This window comes from Gymnodraco acuticeps, unplaced genomic scaffold, assembly GCF_902827175.1.
Source record: "Gymnodraco acuticeps unplaced genomic scaffold, fGymAcu1.1, whole genome shotgun sequence".
NCBI lineage: Eukaryota > Metazoa > Chordata > Actinopteri > Perciformes > Bathydraconidae > Gymnodraco > Gymnodraco acuticeps.
The window spans coordinates 96216-113416 of NW_022991942.1; the positions used below are offsets into that span (position 1 = coordinate 96216).

The 17201-nt window shown below is 41.3% G+C and overlaps 1 protein-coding gene across 1 annotated transcript in view; it reads right to left on the bottom strand.

Moving 5' to 3' along the window:
* Positions 1 to 17201, bottom strand: part of fat2 (FAT atypical cadherin 2) — a 123845-nt gene that overhangs the window by 91304 nt on the left and 15340 nt on the right. The window contains exons 2-3 of the mRNA XM_034200484.1: positions 11621 to 14887; positions 9425 to 9736 (exon numbers count right to left, since the gene is read on the bottom strand). Of these exons, the coding sequence (XP_034056375.1) occupies positions 9425 to 9736; positions 11621 to 14873 (3565 nt within the window). The 5' untranslated portion in view covers positions 14874 to 14887. The remainder of the gene's footprint in view (positions 1 to 9424; positions 9737 to 11620; positions 14888 to 17201) is intronic.

The following is a 17201-nucleotide window of genomic DNA, read 5'->3' on the forward strand; positions in this document are numbered from 1 at the left end:
GTAAAAGTAGAAGTACTCAGATCTTGTACTTGAGTAAAAGTAGAAGTACTCAGATCGTGTACTTGAGTAAAAGTAGAAGTACTCAGATCTTGTTCTTGAGTAAAAGTAGAAGTACTCAGATCTTGTACTTGAGTAAAAGTAGAAGTACTCAGATCTTGTACTTGAGTAAAAGTAGAAGTACTCAGATCTTGTACTTGAGTAAAAGTAGAAGTACTCAGATATTGTACTTGAGTAAAAGTAGAAGTATTCAGATCTTGTTCTTGAGTAAAAGTAGAAGTACTCAGATCTTGTACTTGAGTAAAAGTAGAAGTACTCAGATCTTGTACTTGAGTAAAAGTAGAAGTATTCAGATCTTGTTCTTGAGTAAAAGTAGAAGTACTCAGATCTTGTACTTGAGTAAAAGTAGAAGTACTCAGATCTTGTACTTGAGTAAAAGTAGAAGTACTCAGATCTTGTACTTGAGTAAAAGTAGAAGTACTCAGATCTTGTTCTTGAGTAAAAGTAGAAGTACTCAGATTGTGTACTTGAGTAAAAGTAGAAGTACTCAGATCTTGTACTTGAGTAAAAGTAGAAGTACTCAGATCTTGTACTTGAGTAAAAGTAGAAGTACTCAGATCGTGTACTTGAGTAAAAGTAGAAGTACTCAGATCTTGTTCTTGAGTAAAAGTAGAAGTACTCAGATCTTGTACTTGAGTAAAAGTAGAAGTACTCAGATCTTGTACTTGAGTAAAAGTAGAAGTACTCAGATCTTGTACTTGAGTAAAAGTAGAAGTACTCAGATCTTGTACTTGAGTAAAACGAGAAGTACTCAGAGCTTGTACTTGAGTAAAAGGAGAAGTACTCAGAGCTTGTACTTGAGTAAAAGGAGAAGTACTCAGAGCTTGTACTTGAGTAAAAGTAGTACTCAGATCTTGTACTTGAGTAAAAGTAGAAGTACCAGAGTGTAGACATCTGCAGGTCCGCTGCAACTCTGACTTTTAATTCCAGGTTGAAGACTTTTCTTCTTGCCGCTGCTTTTAATTGAACTATTCACATCTTACACGGTACTGAATTTTTTTCAATGTTTAGTTTATTATCTTTGCTCTTTAATGACTGTTTTTAAATGCCATTTTCTTAACGTCTTTGATTTTTGTAAAGCACTTTGAATTGCCTTGTGTTGAAAGGTGCTATATAAATAAACCTGCCTTGCCTAGAAAAGAGCGATGTAAAAGTACAAGTACCTCAAAATTGTACTTAAGTACAGTACTTAAGTAAATGTACTTAGTTACTTTACACCTATGAGTTCATCAAATGTATTCTAACACATTTAATATTCTTTACAGTTAGGTGTTCAACTATGTGTTACAAGGAGAGGAAATGCATGACATTTAAAGATAAAATTGTTATTCTAAGACATAAAGTTCAACCTAGTTGTTGCTCGTAGTTTTTGTTGAGTATCTATGTGTATATGTCTATCTTCACTTGTGATATTTGGGTAGAAAAGACTGATGTGTTTATGGGTCGGGGGGGGGGGGTTGGGAGCTTTTCCCTGCAGTGAAAGGGTCGTTCAGCCTTTTTACGACAGAGCAAACAGACCCTGCTGTGATCATTAGGACAGGTGGGGCTCATTAGAAAGTGTGCTTTTGTCATCAGAGCAGAGGAATCAGCGCTAAAGCCGGGACGCCTGTTTTCACTCAGGGCGGCTGTCAAAAAAACATGTGGAGGTAAACAGAGCTGTGTGACATGTCCAGACCTGGTGTGTCTGTTTCCTTTCCCTCTAAATCGACCACCACTTGGCTATAGAGAGGTGCAGTAGTGACAGATTTTTGTAGGCCAACCCATGACAGAAAGCCAATGGGATTTGTCCATTGGATTTTCCATTATGGCAGAAAATAATCTCTGCATCAAACAAACGTTTACGATACCTACACGTTTAGTTCAGCATGATAATCTCCACTTTATGATTTTTTAAGTGAAAAGCTAACGTTATAATGACTTCACGTCACCTCCGCTAAGCTAAAGGCGGCTAATGTTGGGCTATAAAGGAACTACAGCACGGTCACTTGACTTCATGTCACCACCGCTAAGCTAAAGGCGGCTAATGTTGGGCTATAAAGGAACTACAGCACGGTCACATGACTTCACGTCACCACCGCTAAGCTAAAGGCGGCTAATGTTGGGCTATAAAGGAACTACAGCACGGTCACATGACTTCACGCCACCACCGCTAAGCTAAAGGCGGCTAATGCTGGGCTATAAAGGAACTACAGCAAGGTCACATGACTTCATGTCACCACCGCTAAGCTAAAGGCGGCTAATGTTGGGCTATAAAGGAACTACAGCACGGTCACATGACTTCACATCACCACCGCTAAGCTAAAGGCGGCTAACGTTGGGCTATAAAGGAACTACAGAACGGTCACATGACTTCACGTCACCACCGCTAAGCTAAAGGCGGCTAACGTTGGGCTATAAAGGAACTACAGAACGGTCACATGACTTCACGTCACCACCGCTAAGCTAAAGGCGGCTAATGTTGGGCTATAAAGGAACTACAGCACGGTCACTTGACTTCATGTCACCACCGCTAAGCTAAAGGCGGCTAATGTTGGGCTATAAAGGAACTACAGCACGGTCACATGACTTCACGCCACCACCGCTAAGCTAAAGGCGGCTAATGCTGGGCTATAAAGGAACTACAGCAAGGTCACATGACTTCATGTCACCACCGCTAAGCTAAAGGCGGCTAATGTTGGGCTATAAAGGAACTACAGCACGGTCACATGACTTCACGCCACCACCGCTAAGCTAAAGGCGGCTAATGCTGGGCTATAAAGGAACTACAGCACGGTCACATGACTTCCCGCCACCACCGCTAAGCTAAAGGCGGCTAATGCTGGGCTATAAAGGAACTACAGCACGGTCACATGACTTCACGTCACCACCGTTAAGCTAAAGGTGGCTAATGTTGGGCCTTATTTCAGGATAACAACCAAAAACAAATTCTGAAAACCATTGACCTCCAGAACAGGGGACAGAAAGTTGTAAAATGCTAAGTTATATCCAGGTGTTAAGATTCATTCCTGCACCACTCTGATCTACAACAACACCCACTTTCCATCTTTGTTTTGTTGGAAGTCTTTATTTTAATCACTGAGCCCTGTCAAAACCTTTAAAAAAACACATTTAACGATGTGGGATTTCTGAGCAACAAGTTAATCTTAATAAGTGAAGGAAACATTTTAAGATTGCAAGGAGCGATCCAAACTCACTCGGGAACGTTTAGACGGGGAATTTGCTTTCTTGAACTAAGAAAAAAAAACTACTTCTCCAATAATAAATCTATGCAAATGAAGTAGTGTTTGTAAACAAGCTACTGACAAAAGCAGCAATTAATCACTAATTGCAGGAGTCAATACACTGGGCGTCAACGTGCTCCTAATGATCAGATCTCACTATCTGATCTGATCTGGGATGGAAAACACAGTGCCTCGTCTGCCTGAATAACTAGCAAAGCTATCTGGTATTTGCAGCCATTCTGAGGGGACACACTTTCTCAAGGTCTGATAAATAATGGAATCTTAAAAGGCTGTGCAAATGTCTCCAAAGTCAGAGTCTAGACACAAAGTTTATCCGGTGAAAATGAAGCCAAAGACACTTGAGTTTGAGTTGAAAATATTCCCAAATAAAAGTTCAGTTATCCCAAAGTTATAAAGGAGTAAAGCAAAAATAAGGATACAGCTATTAGTTATTCCATCTTTCCATAGAGTGGTGTATTTTTCTCCCTCGACAAAAAGCAATAGGATTTTTCCATTGGATTTTTCATTATTGCAGAAAATAATCTCTATGGCAAACACATGTTTATGATACTTTCACATTTTGTTAAGAAGATAAGAAGAACAAACCTTTAAAATCTCTTCAGCTTGTGTTAACCACAGTACTTATTTCAGGCTAACAACCAAAAACACATTCAGAAAACCATTGACTTCTAGACCAGGCTGCAGGAAGTGATAACATGCTGACTCATGTCCTGGTTTTAGGACTCATTACTGCACAACTCAAATATATTATTAGCAATCTCAGTTTTAAAAGCTGGTTTTGGACTGGTATCGGTATCAGGGGACTATTGTTATTGAGTTATTCGTATTGTTTCAGTTCATGTTATCAGGGGTTGAACAAAAAAACGACTTCTTTATGAAGCTGGTTTTGTTTTCACGTTTTACAGGAAAGGGACAAACACAAACAGTTTCCAAAAAGTTGCAACATGTTTGTCTAAACTGCCATTTACTATCTGATAACCCTAACCGGGACTTTATCACCCCCCCCACACACACAGACACACAAAAAAAATCCAGCACCAGTCACTATTAAGCTGCTTTGGAAATGTTTGCACTCTCATTTGCACAATGCACATCAACTTTTTTTATATATATCCTGCTTACTTGAAGTAAACGGTTATTTTGTGTTCTTGTATTTTAATGTGTGTTTTTTCAGACCTCGGGACTGTGGGAAACAATATTTCGATATTTCTGTGTGTACAAACATATTTTGAGATTGATAATAAAGTTGACTTTGACTTTGACTAATCTTTAAGTTAAAGGCGACTAATGTTGGGCAATAAAGGAACTACAGCATGAAGGGTAATTCAAGTAGTTAACTCCAACAGCTGGTCACAAACAGTACGATATTGATGCATTTGTTGGGGAGCACATTTGGTTTTCTAGTGAGTATGTGTTGCAGCAGTGGTTTTAATCGTTTCGGGGCAAAAAATAATAAAAGAGTAAGAAGATATTTGATTTGATTTTCTGTCTGTCTTTTGTGAATTGTTGGATTCCAGAAAAATACATAATATTGTAAAACTAATACTTCAAGTTCTCTGTTTGTGGCTTATAAACATTACGTATAAAAAATAGCAGAATACCACACAATAATGTAATATATTTGGGATCTTAAAGGCGAACATATGAGGTATTTGTTTTGGCAAAATGCTAAAAAACTGGCCACATTCCTAATTTGCCCGGCCTCGCCATTATCTTGAGAAAAACACAATGAGATACGTTGATTTTGGATCATTTTGGTGATTTGGCGCACCCTCATCACCTGCACAGACCTGTTCTTGAAGTCAGAAAACAACTTGTTCGTAGCTCAAATTAAAACACATTGGACCGAATTAGATTTTTGTTTTTTTCAGTCGCTCAGCTCACATCCTTCCTTGGTAAAAATGTCTTTATCGGCTAATTCTTTAAGGGTGAATCAGACGGGATAATGTGTGTATAAACGCTTCAGGAGGGTGAAAGCTTAGTCAGAACCCTGCAGAAATCCGTGAGTCACTTCATCCTGTTTGGGCACGAGAGGTTTCTACACCAGTCCCCGAACAGCACTTTAGCAAAGGTGGCTTCATTTGTGAAAATAAGACAAGGTGGGTCATGTTCTGAAGATCAAGTCTCAACAGCATTGTATGTAATTAAAGGAAACACAATCTCTCTAATTTACAGCACGAGTAAACGCTGCTATCAAAGTTGTATTTGATGTCGGATTATTTCAAAAGACAGTTACATTATTTGTGTTTGGTTGTCAAAATAAACTCCTGTAATGGATTTTGCACCTCAAGTGTGAATTCCCTTCTGATTTTAATTACATGCCTAAAGCATTTGGCCACTTTACTCAACATTACAATTCTGCATGGATTTGCACCCATTCCCATGGATTGGACATCAGAGAATGCATTAACTGCCGATAGTTTAGCTCTTCACCACCGCTAAGCTAAAGGCGGCTAACGTTGGGCTATAAAGGAACTACAGCACGCTCACATGACTTCACGTCACCACCGCTAAGCTAAAGGTGGCTAATGTTGGGCTATAAAGGAACTACAGCACGCTCACATGACTTCACGTCACCACCGCTAAGCTAAAGGCGGCTAATGTTGTGCTATAAAGGAACTACAGCACGGTCACATGACTTCACGTCACCACCGCTAAGCTAAAGGTGGCTAATGTTGGGCTATAAAGGAACTACAGCACGCTCACATGACTTCACGTCACCACCGCTAAGCTAAAGGCGGCTAATGTTGTGCTATAAAGGAACTACAGCACGGTCACATGACTTCACGTCACCACCGCTAAGCTAAAGGCGGCTAATGTTGGGCTATAAAGGAACTACAGCACGCTCACATGACTTCACGTCACCACCGCTAAGCTAAAGGTGGCTAATGTTGGGCTATAAAGGAACTACAGCACGGTCACATGACTTCACGTCACCACCGCTAAGCTAAAGGTGGCTAATGTTGGGCTATAAAGGAACTACAGCACGGTCACAAGACTTCACGTCACCACCGCTAAGCTAAAGGCGGCTAATGTTGGGCTATAAAGGAACTACAGCACGGTCACATGACTTCACGTCACCTCCGCTAAGCTAAAGGCGGCTAACGTTGGGCTATAAAGGAACTACAGCACGCTCACATGACTTCACATCACCACTGCTAAGCTAAAGGCGGCTAACGTTGTGCTATAAAGGAACTACAGCACGGTCACATGACTTCACGTCACCACCGCTAAGCTAAAGGCGGCTAACGTTGTGCTATAAAGGAACTACAGCACGGTCACATGACTTCACGTCACCTCCGCTAAGCTAAAGGTGGCTAACGTTGGGCTATAAAGGAACTACAGCACGGTCACATGACTTCACGTCACCACCGCTAAGCTAAAGGCGGCTAACGTTGGCCTATAAAGGAACTACAGCATGGTCACATGACTTCACGTCACCACCGCTAAGCTAAAGGCGGCTAACGTTGGGCTATAAAGGAACTACAGCACGGTCACATGACTTCACGTCACCTCCGCGAAGCTAAGGGAGGCTAACGTTGGGCTATAAAGGAACTACAGCACGCTCACATGACTTCACGTCACCGCCGCTAAGCTAAAGGCGGCTAATGTTGGGCGTGATGATGTTTAGTCGTCTCATTTAGACTCTTGTTAGTAACCTCCATGGGGCATTTAGTGACAGATTTTATGTCGTAGAACAAACCTTTAAAATCTCTTCAGCTTGTGTTAACCACAGTCCTTATTTCAGGCTAACAACCAAAAACACATTTAGAAAACCATTGACAGCGAGCCAAGGGAACGAAAGGTGGTACTTATTTCCGTGTTTTAGGACTCATTACTGCACAACTCTATTATATTATTAACAATCTCAATTTTAAAAGCTGGTTTTGGGTTGGTATCGGTATCAGGGGACAATTGTTATTGAGTCATTCGTAGGTGCGACAGAGTTGTTTCAGTTCATCCCAGACATGTTATAATGGGTTGGTTTTATGTCATGTGATTACAGGAAAAAGGACAAATACAAACTGTTTCCAAAAAGTTGTAACTTGTTTGTCTAAACTGTCTTTATATGCTGATAAGTTAAGAATGTATCTTCATTTACCACAAAGGGGCCAAGCCCAAACCATGAACAACAGCCAACAACCTAAATCTACACAAGAGCGTGTTTGGGGTTGTCTACATACCTTTGGCTTTATAATATATTTTCTGTGTAATTACAGCACTTCTTTTAGAGCTAATGATAATACAATCTTATTTTAATCATATTTTTTCAGTTTCTTTGTCCTGCTTTCACTGATTCTCTGTTGTAATGTGTTGTTTGTTAGGGTATGGGTCACACCGGTGTTGTGTTATTTTAAACTACTATGTACGGTGTGTTAGGGTTACGGTTAGGGTTAAGGCCATTATCATCTCAAAAAGACCCACTATCTTTTGGAAGGAGATCCAATTGGAGAATGAACAATAAAGCAGAATCTGTGTCTTCAACATATCAATTACCTCAGTAAAAACAACTCTTGACATTAGGATATTCCTCAGTCTGAACAGAACACAATCGCCCTCTTCAACGAAACACATTTGTCATCCTGAGCTTGAATGCATTCCTCGTGAATCTCAAATAGACCTGCTTCAGCACAAAAACAGCTTGATTTAAAGTGCCACTCTCCGGCTGTGAGACATCTCTCCATTACACTGTAATCCTTGGGCATACTGGCCTTTAGGGTGTGGACAAACACCGGAGCTACCTGGAGATTATGTGGAGAGGACAGGGCTTGCAGGGACTTGTAGAGCTAATGCTAGGCTAATTTGCCTGAACATAATAGTTGCAACTGTCAAAGATGAACATACATGTACCTGAGGGGGGGGGGGGGTTCAAGCCTCTTCTAAACATGACACTTGAAGTTTCTCTCCAAAAATCCCTTTAGTCTGCACATGAGTGGCTTTGTGAGTGACCTCTGACAGAGTTTCTCATTATGAAGTTTCATTTCTAGCTTTGTCCCATCTGTGACACGCCCCAGGTTCTGCATGGCTTGCTTTGCTCAGACTTGCAACAGTGCATTAGGACATATCAGTCCATTTCCAGCCATCCTTAGTGGATTATAACTCGCTGTGGGGGTTTTACAGCTGCAGTTACACACCTCAATCAAAGTGTAAATCTGCCTCAGGGACATGGCGAACAATTCAGGTATGTTCGAAGCAATTTGTGAAAGCACAGAGGCCATGCAAATGTTTTATAATCACACGGGGAGATTGAATCCAAATGTAAATCACTCACATGGAGCCGGTTGCCTATATTTCTGTCCAATCTGCTTATAAAATAGAAAGATGGCATTGTGCAGGCTGATCCAATTACAGTTCAAATCCCAGAGAGACTGTATATCTGCCAGCCCGTAAAACATTATGACATCTTTCAGGGCCATGCTGAATGTTTAAATATCTACACCTACTGTCACAAAGCAAGGCCTAGTTCATGTGTACATGTCATGGGTTTTTCCTAATTTGTTCTTAGAAACTATGTCTACAATTGCAGGAAATGTTTCTTCATGTGACACCTTACATAGGAGATAGAGGTGCATACTTTGACATGATAAGCCTATCCTTTGTATAGCTGCTAACAGAGTTTATACAAATCTTCAATCTGGAAGTAGTTTGACAAAAAGTACATTTTTATTGAAGCTACATAAAGTAGAATTACCCCCCTAATCACTCATTAGACATTTGTGTACAATTGTCTTATCTGCCACATGAATTAATAAAAAATACGTTTGTGTAACACCATACCTTTGACTATGAAGTTCATTTAGATATTTGTGCCACATTTGAAGAAATTCTCTTGAGGCTTTCCTGAGATGTTGTGTTTGAAGGGTTATTTAAGACGGAAACAAGTACATTTACAAGGAAAGCTTTGTGCTTCAATGGCAGCATGTCTTGTGATGGTGTGAGCTGAGCTGTGTGATTTGTGTATGTTTGTTTGTTTATTTGACTGTACAGCACTTTGGTCTGGAGGTTTTAAAGTGTAACTGTATTGTATTGTATTCCCAGCCTTTGTAGACATGCACACAAACCGACAGAACACACTACAGAAGAGGGGAAACCCCAAAAAGCAGAACAGAACCTCTATTAATTACCTGTTTTGGGATCCACATCGAAGTACGTCCGGTGAGACTCCAGCATCTGGAAGGAAAGCTTCCCCTCAGAGGAAGTGTCCACGTCTTTGGCCGACACCTGGACGACGGACTTGACCGTGTTCACGTTCTCCGGGACAGACGCGAAATACACGGGCTGAGAAAGTTCTGGAGCGTTGTCGTTAACGTCCAGGACCTCCAGGTAGACGTGAGTCCAAGAGACAAGAGGCTCTGTTCCCAGATCAGTGACGTAAACAGAGAGCCAGTAGTGAGGCATCATCTCACGGTCCAATGTCTCTGTGGTCCGGATCACACCTGAGACCCGAGAAAAGTGGAATTAGGATTAACGGTTCAGAATCACTCGTTCACTTTTGGGACATTTCAAGATACAAAGCTTTATTGTTATGTGCACATTAGCTACAGTGTAGATATGACAATGAAAAACGTAGGTCACAGGCTCCGTATTTAATTTAGTCTCAATTTACATTATTTACATTATTTAATTTCATATTCTGTTCTTGTACTTTCATATTATATTTACATGCATGTAAAATGTTTGCACTACTTATTATTTAGTACTTATGGCCTGTGGAATAAAACTGTCCCTGAGTCTGGTGGTTTTAGACCTGATACTGCGGTACCTTTACTTGTTCGAAACCGGCTGATGTGCCTCAGGAATGAATCCCTCATTAATTTTATGTTTTATAACTGTCACCACCTTTAAGGTATTTTCAATCATCTAGTTTAAGTTTGGATTGGTGCCCAAAGGCTCAGAAGCACGACACATTTCTGTTGCCATAACTAATTTAAAACGTCTTTAGTGTAGAAGAAGCTTGGTGCCACAGATTAGTTATGAAACGCCAGGGGTCTAAAAGCAAAGACAGAGTTTTGATCAAAAGCAGTTTTAAGTTCAGATGACCTGAGGCAGAGCTAAAAATAACGGCAACATAGGAAAAGAGATATATTCCAGTGTTTCAATATGACAGAAAACTCTATCTGCCCTGATTTTATCTGAGTTTAAGTGCAGCAGCAGGCCAAAGGAATGCAGAGCGATGTGTTCAGAGGTTGCAGGGTATCCTCTGCAAAGGATACGCTGATGGAAAAATACACAAACCGCCATAGGAAATGTCATGTTGCACAACTACATGAGGAAATGTATGGCTGTAAAAAAAAATCTGAAGACGTAGTCATGTCACTCAATATCCTTACAAAAACGTTACTTGGTGAAGTTTTCTAGCTGGATCCTTCACTCTAACAATACAAAACACAATTTGAGATGAAGAAAATACATAATATTCACAATGAAATGTCATTCTGGACCAACAATTGGAAAAATAATGGCACCACAAGGTCCATCAGTACATGTTACTTGTGTATTCAATCATAGCACAGACATAGTAGATACATTTAGTTGAGTCGTCATGTCTATAGCACTTTAAGGATTTATGGCAAATTATCCAACTGCTGCTTTCCAAGGTCATTGAAATCTCAAATATCAATCAACATGGAAGTATGCGAGAGCATTAGGGCCACATGTGTTGTTATTTTTCTTCTTTACTTCCTTGTAAAGCGCTTTGAGCACAGGAAAAACGCTTTATAAATAACATGTATTATTATTATCATTATGTGAAATATTTGTAGATCTTACTAAAAGTAAATGTTTTCTTTTTGAGATTTGGGAAACAAATCTGAATTCTATTTTTCGGATTTAAATTAAAATAGCTCTTTATTAATTATATATTTTTTTAAACTGAGAAATCTGAGATAAAGTGAAAATTCTCATTTGAATTATATTTTCAGATAAAAAAATAAAATAAAATGTTTTACCTTGAATTCTGAAATTTTTCAAAAAATTCTGACTTTTTTCTTCTAATTCTCAGATTTTAAAATAAATTATTTTCACATAATTCTCATTTTTAATGTGACAACAAACAAAAAAAAGAATTTTCGGTCAAATCTCAAAATTGTTTTCATGTTTTGCTTAGCTATATTTTGTATTCAAATCAGGCAAATAAGGGCAAATTAGTCAAACAAGGTTTAGAATATAAAAGGATATTTTTGAATTAATTCTAACTAATAACTTGTTCAATGGAGAGCCATTCTGTAGATAAACACAAACAAATATCGTCCCATTTTTGCTTTACCACTAACAAATCCAACCAACAGCTACAAAAATGGCAAAATCACAATGTCTTTTACCTGTTTCCTCATCAATGGTGAACAGTCCCAGACCAGAGCCTTCGTGGATGTGGTATCGAACGACTCCATCTTTGCCCGGGTCTTTATCTGAGGCTGTAAGCATCACCACGGATGTCCCCACAGCTGCATCCTCCATCACTCCGGCTTCATACACAAACTCTGAGAACACAGGCCTGTTCAGGTTCTCGTTGACATCCAGAACCTGAATCTCCACGAAGCATGAGGAGGAAAGAGATCGAGGGAGTCCGTGATCAACAGCTCGAACCGTGAGGTTGTAAATCGGACGCCTCTCAAAGTCCAGCTCCCTCTCAAGGATCAAAGCCCCTGTGGAGGCGTCAAGATGGAAGATACCACCCTCAGTATTCTTGAGATTATAGGTCACGATTCCACCGCTGCCCAAATCCAAGTCAACACCCTCAACCCAGACGAGGAGGGTGCCAACGGGAACATCCTCTGGGACTTTTATCTTGTAAACCTTGGGTACAAACTTGGGTGGGTTGTCATTAATGTCCTGCAAAACCACCACAAGGTCAATCATGGAGAACAACTGAGGTCCAGGTTTCGCTTGATCTTTGGCTTCGATCCTGAGGTCGTGCCTGGGTGAAGTTTCTCGATCCAACGCACCCGTTACCGTCACCTCGCCGGTCAATTCGTCAATCCTGAACATGTCAGTGGACGTCAGCAAGGAGTATTCGACATTCCCGCTCGTATCTACGTCAGGATCAATGGCTTGAGCTGTAAAGATAATGGAGTCTTGCTCTGTGTTTTCAGGCACACGTATCACATATCTCGGCTGATCAAAAACCGGAGGATTGTCGTTGACATCCATGACGTTCACGGCAATGAACTTCCACGCAGATGTTTGCGGTATTCCCAGATCATAAACAGTGACGTTCAAAATGTAGAACTCCTTACTCTCTCTGTCTAATGGGCAAACTAACTGAAGATCACCCGAGAATACATCAATAGAGAAACACCCATCTTCATTCCCGCTAGATATGGCGTACACCAGCTTACTGTTGAACCCAGTGTCAGTGTCTGTTGCCATGAACTGAATAATGGTGGAATTCAGTGGGTGGTCCTCAATGAGATCGATTGAACCCGGGATGCTTGAGTCAAACTTTGGAGAGTGTCGGTTGGTGATGTGAACATCAGAAAAAATGTCTTCCTGTTGACTGGTTAAAATGGGTTTGATGGACTCAATCAGTTTATCAGTCAGCTGTTTGAAAATGCCAGTTTCCTGGCAAACGAGCGTTACTTCATCGCCTCTGTTCGTTACAGTCACCCTGACGAGTGAAGCTTCGGAGGAATGCTTTCCATCCGTGGCTACAACTCTCAAATCGAACGAAGATGCTCGCAGGGGGATCGGTTGTTTCAGGGTGATTGATCCTGACACCGGGTCGATAGAAAAAACTTGGAGTTCATTCCCTGACTCGATGACGTACCTCAGCTGCTGTAGTTCATCTACATCAATGGCTGACAGCTCGGCAATTATGTGTCCAACGGGTAAATCTTGCGGTACAGTTGTGTTACATCCAACTCTCTCAAACAAAGGCATGTTGTCGTTCATGTTGTTCAGGGTTATGGTCACGGGGCATTCGCTGACCTGACTGAAGGGTTTTCCGCTATCTGACGCCCAAACCCTCAGATGGTACCGCCTTTTCATCAGCTCGTAGTCTAAATGTTCGGAGGTGGAGATGACGCCTGTGAACGGGTCTATGATGAAAGGTAAGGGGCCTAGACTCGCCATAGTGTAAGTCACAAAGCCGTTTTTACCTTTATCTTTGTCTATGGCAACTACTTTCACAACACTGCTTCCAACAGGGGAGTTTTCATCCAGCGTGGCCTGATAGGAGGTGTGTGCGAACTGTGGGCTGTTGTCATTTTCATCGATAATCTCAACCACTATGTGAGTCTCAGCCTCGCCGTGATTGGCCACAACATCGAACTCATATCGATCCTTTCTCTCATAGTCGAATGTCTCTGTTGTTATGATGATTCCTGTTTTGGGATTTATTTTAAATTTAGTACTGTCCGGATTATTCTTGATACTGAATGTGACATTATAAGCTACTGGGGTGACTGACACTTTAACCACATGAGATTTAGGGGGTGAAAACTCACTCAGAGGGACGATGTAGGTGTCCTCTAAAAATGCCAGGGGCGTGTAATGATAGGCAGGAATGTGGATGTGTGCAGCTGGAGAGAGTAAACTAGGGAAGCTCCTGTCTTTGGCTTGAAGAGACATATTCAGCCCAAAAGGACTCTGAGACCAGTTAATCCTCTTAGTAGAGATCACTTGGAAGTCAGTGCCCTGCACACCTAAAGGGATTACCTCAAAACACTTGTGGGGATCTCCTCCAACAATAATCAGGGATTCAACCGGCTTAGCTCCTGCCTCTACGTGGACATTGATAGTTATTTTGCCGTCTGTAGACACTGTGGGTTTGGGGGTCGGAGTGATGACTGGAGAACTCATTGCCATCTTTTGTACATTTATTGTAACTCTGGCAACATTACCGAATTTTTTAACCCCAGATATCTTCTTTGTCCTGTCCTCTGCTAACACTGTGAGGTCGTACCTGTCTGTTCGGGTGTGATTTAGCTTCCTGACAAGACTGACAGTTCCTGTGAAAGGGTCGACGACAAAAGGGTGAGCTCTGCTGGTGAAAGAGTAGTAAAACTGAGCGTTGCTGCCGATATCAGCATCTGTAGCACTAACTCTCACCACACTTGACTGAAGTGGACTGTCCTCCCCGATAGCATGGTTGTACGAGGCAGGATAGAAAAGAGGCTTAAGGTCGTTGGTGTCAAGCACCTGGACAAACACCTTCGTCTTCGCCTGGAAGTCAAAAGTGTTTTCGGTGGCCGCCACTGTGAGAGTGTACGAGTCTCTGACCTCCCTGTTGAGCTGTGCTGAGTTACTGCTGCGTGTTTTGATCCTGAGGAAGCAGAAATCCCCAACTTTAACCTCCTCTGCTTGGAAAAGTCTGTCGTCATCACCCGAGACAACGTTATATTTGATTTCCCAGAACACATCAGTCACTTTAATGCCCATTTTCACCGGCGTCTCAACGTACGTCCGTGGCGCAGAGTTCTCAAAGATGGAGGCGTTGTAGAGATGATGTGTGAACCTTAGCGGCAAGCTGTCTTTGCCTTTTCCCATAATCCCCTGACACCTCGCTGAGTGTAGGAGCACTGATGCCAAAGCAAGAAGAGTTGCTCCTAAAGATGCCATCTTTGGTACCTCCATGACAATCCTCGGACCTGAGAAAGGAAAGAAAGGAAAAGACACATAAACGTCAGGTAATGTAGGATACAATCAGGCCATGAGTGGGTAGACTTGTGTTTTACTTTGTATATCTGCAAAAAAGACAAGTATTAAGTACACAAGTCTTATCTTGTACCTACACAATCTTTGCCCCTAAGCTCTTGAAAGAATGCAAAAAGGACACAGATATCACAGTGACACAACAGTAGAGAGGGAGCCTGTGGCGAAGTTTCTGACTCCTGTCCCAACTTGCCTCGAATGAGAAAAAAGTAAAACAATTCATTGTTTCAGGAACAGAAAGATGCCGCAAAGACAGGTGTTAGCACGAAACCATCCCCCATAATTACTGCTTGGTGGCAAAATAGTAGCAAAAAGTACCTGTAACAAATGATTACTTCTAAGCCTTTGTCATCCCACAGCTACGAGGAGGGATTTGTCATTTTATGACTCAGCATCACACAGATGACAGTGGGTGGTTCAGTCCTGATCCCAGTGTAAACGGCTGCATGTGTACAGTCTGAGCTGGTGATTGTGCATCAGAAAGCCCTGAAGACATGAGACACTGAACTGATGTTTTTATAATCAACAAAAGATCCACACATCCCACCCTGTTGGAATCTCAATATCTCTTTTAAAGAGGGGAGACTTAGCCAAAATGGCAACATGAAATGCTTAAAATACATCAACACTGAGACTCATTTTCATCACTTACTGCAATAAAGTTGAAGCGCCTCGCATGGAAACCGCAGCCCTGATTTTTCAAACATTTACGTTGCTCATAAAACATTTATTGAATGCTGTGTTTGATTACAGCGGAGTATGTGGTTATTCAAAACATACGATCTGAAGTTAGTGCAAATAACACTTCAGATCTAATCTATTTTAGTTTTTTCCTTGTACTACATCTGCTTTTTCATTCCAATAAAAGCCCTTTTGGTTTTGTTAGAAGTACAGTCATATTCCAACAATCTGCCTGTTAACTTAATCTGTATCTTAATCTGTGTAAATCATACCGCAGTGTTGATGTATTCATAATCCTGCAAGTTATTACTGTGCGACTGTGGCTGCGAGGGAGTGCGGTCGTCTTTCAACCAGAAGGTTTTGGGTTCGATCCCAGCCCATGCAGTAAACATGTTGATGTATCCTTGGGCAAGATACTTAACCCTGAGTTGCTCCCGATGGCCAACGGTGTGTGAATGTGTGTGAATGTTAGGTCCTAGAGTAAGGTACACTGCTCTGTATGAATGGGTGTGAATGGGTGAACGACATGTAGTATGTAAAGCGCTTTGAGGAGTCTTAAAGACTGGATAAAGCGCTATATAAGTACAGTCCATTTACCATTACTTCAATCTTGAGCTCAGGATGTAGCATTTTGCTGGGCTGTGTGAAACAGATAAACTTTGTGCAGTGAAAGTTTGTCAGCCCTGGACCTGATGGTAAAACATATCAAGGAGGAAGTTATGAGTAAGAGGTGGAAAGAGTTTAAATACAGTTTACAACTTGCACTTATTTACAGAGCAACTTTAAACAAATGTAGCCCACAACAATATTTGTAGGCCAACCCAAAAGTTAGCATCATAATGGTTCCCACGACAACAAGCCAATAGGATTTATTCATTGGATTGAACATTGATGTCTGTCTTTCATCTTTGTTTTACTTCTACTTACAAGAAAGACGCTCGTTGGGATCAAGTTATATAAGAAAAGGGCCGTCATCATCCAAAATAAAACCCATAAATCGTAAAGACAAAAGACGCCTTGGTGCCACATGGTTATGAATACCAGTGTCATACATTCTCGTGGGACTGATGTGGGTTATGAAAACAGCTCTCCATGTTTCACGTGAAGGTGTGTGCGAGCGTGCGTGCGTGCGTGCGTGCGTGCGTGCGTGTGCGTGTGTGCGTGTGTGCGTGTGTGCGTGCGTGTGTGTGTGTGTGTGTGTAGACTGGCGCTGGGGCTCTCAGTGGAGGATGACAGGCATGTGGGGTTTATCTCCACTTCAGGCCCCACGGTGACAGGTAGTCAGGGTCACTATTTGGGTTTCAGGAGGGATTTTTAATCTACATTTTTCGGCAGTGTCATTTTTCAATCTGCATGGCCTGATAACCGTAGGTGTTAGCATCATGTTGTTTTAGTCTGCAACATTATTGGATTGCAGATGTCACTGCAGCTGTATGCAATGCTTGGAAATCTTACTGTATGTGTTTTTATGTTTTATGCAGAGATTAATGATTCAGTGTTTGATAATGTGACAACAAAAGTCAAACTCATTACACATGTGTGTTTTGTTTCTGTATTTCAGCTTTATAA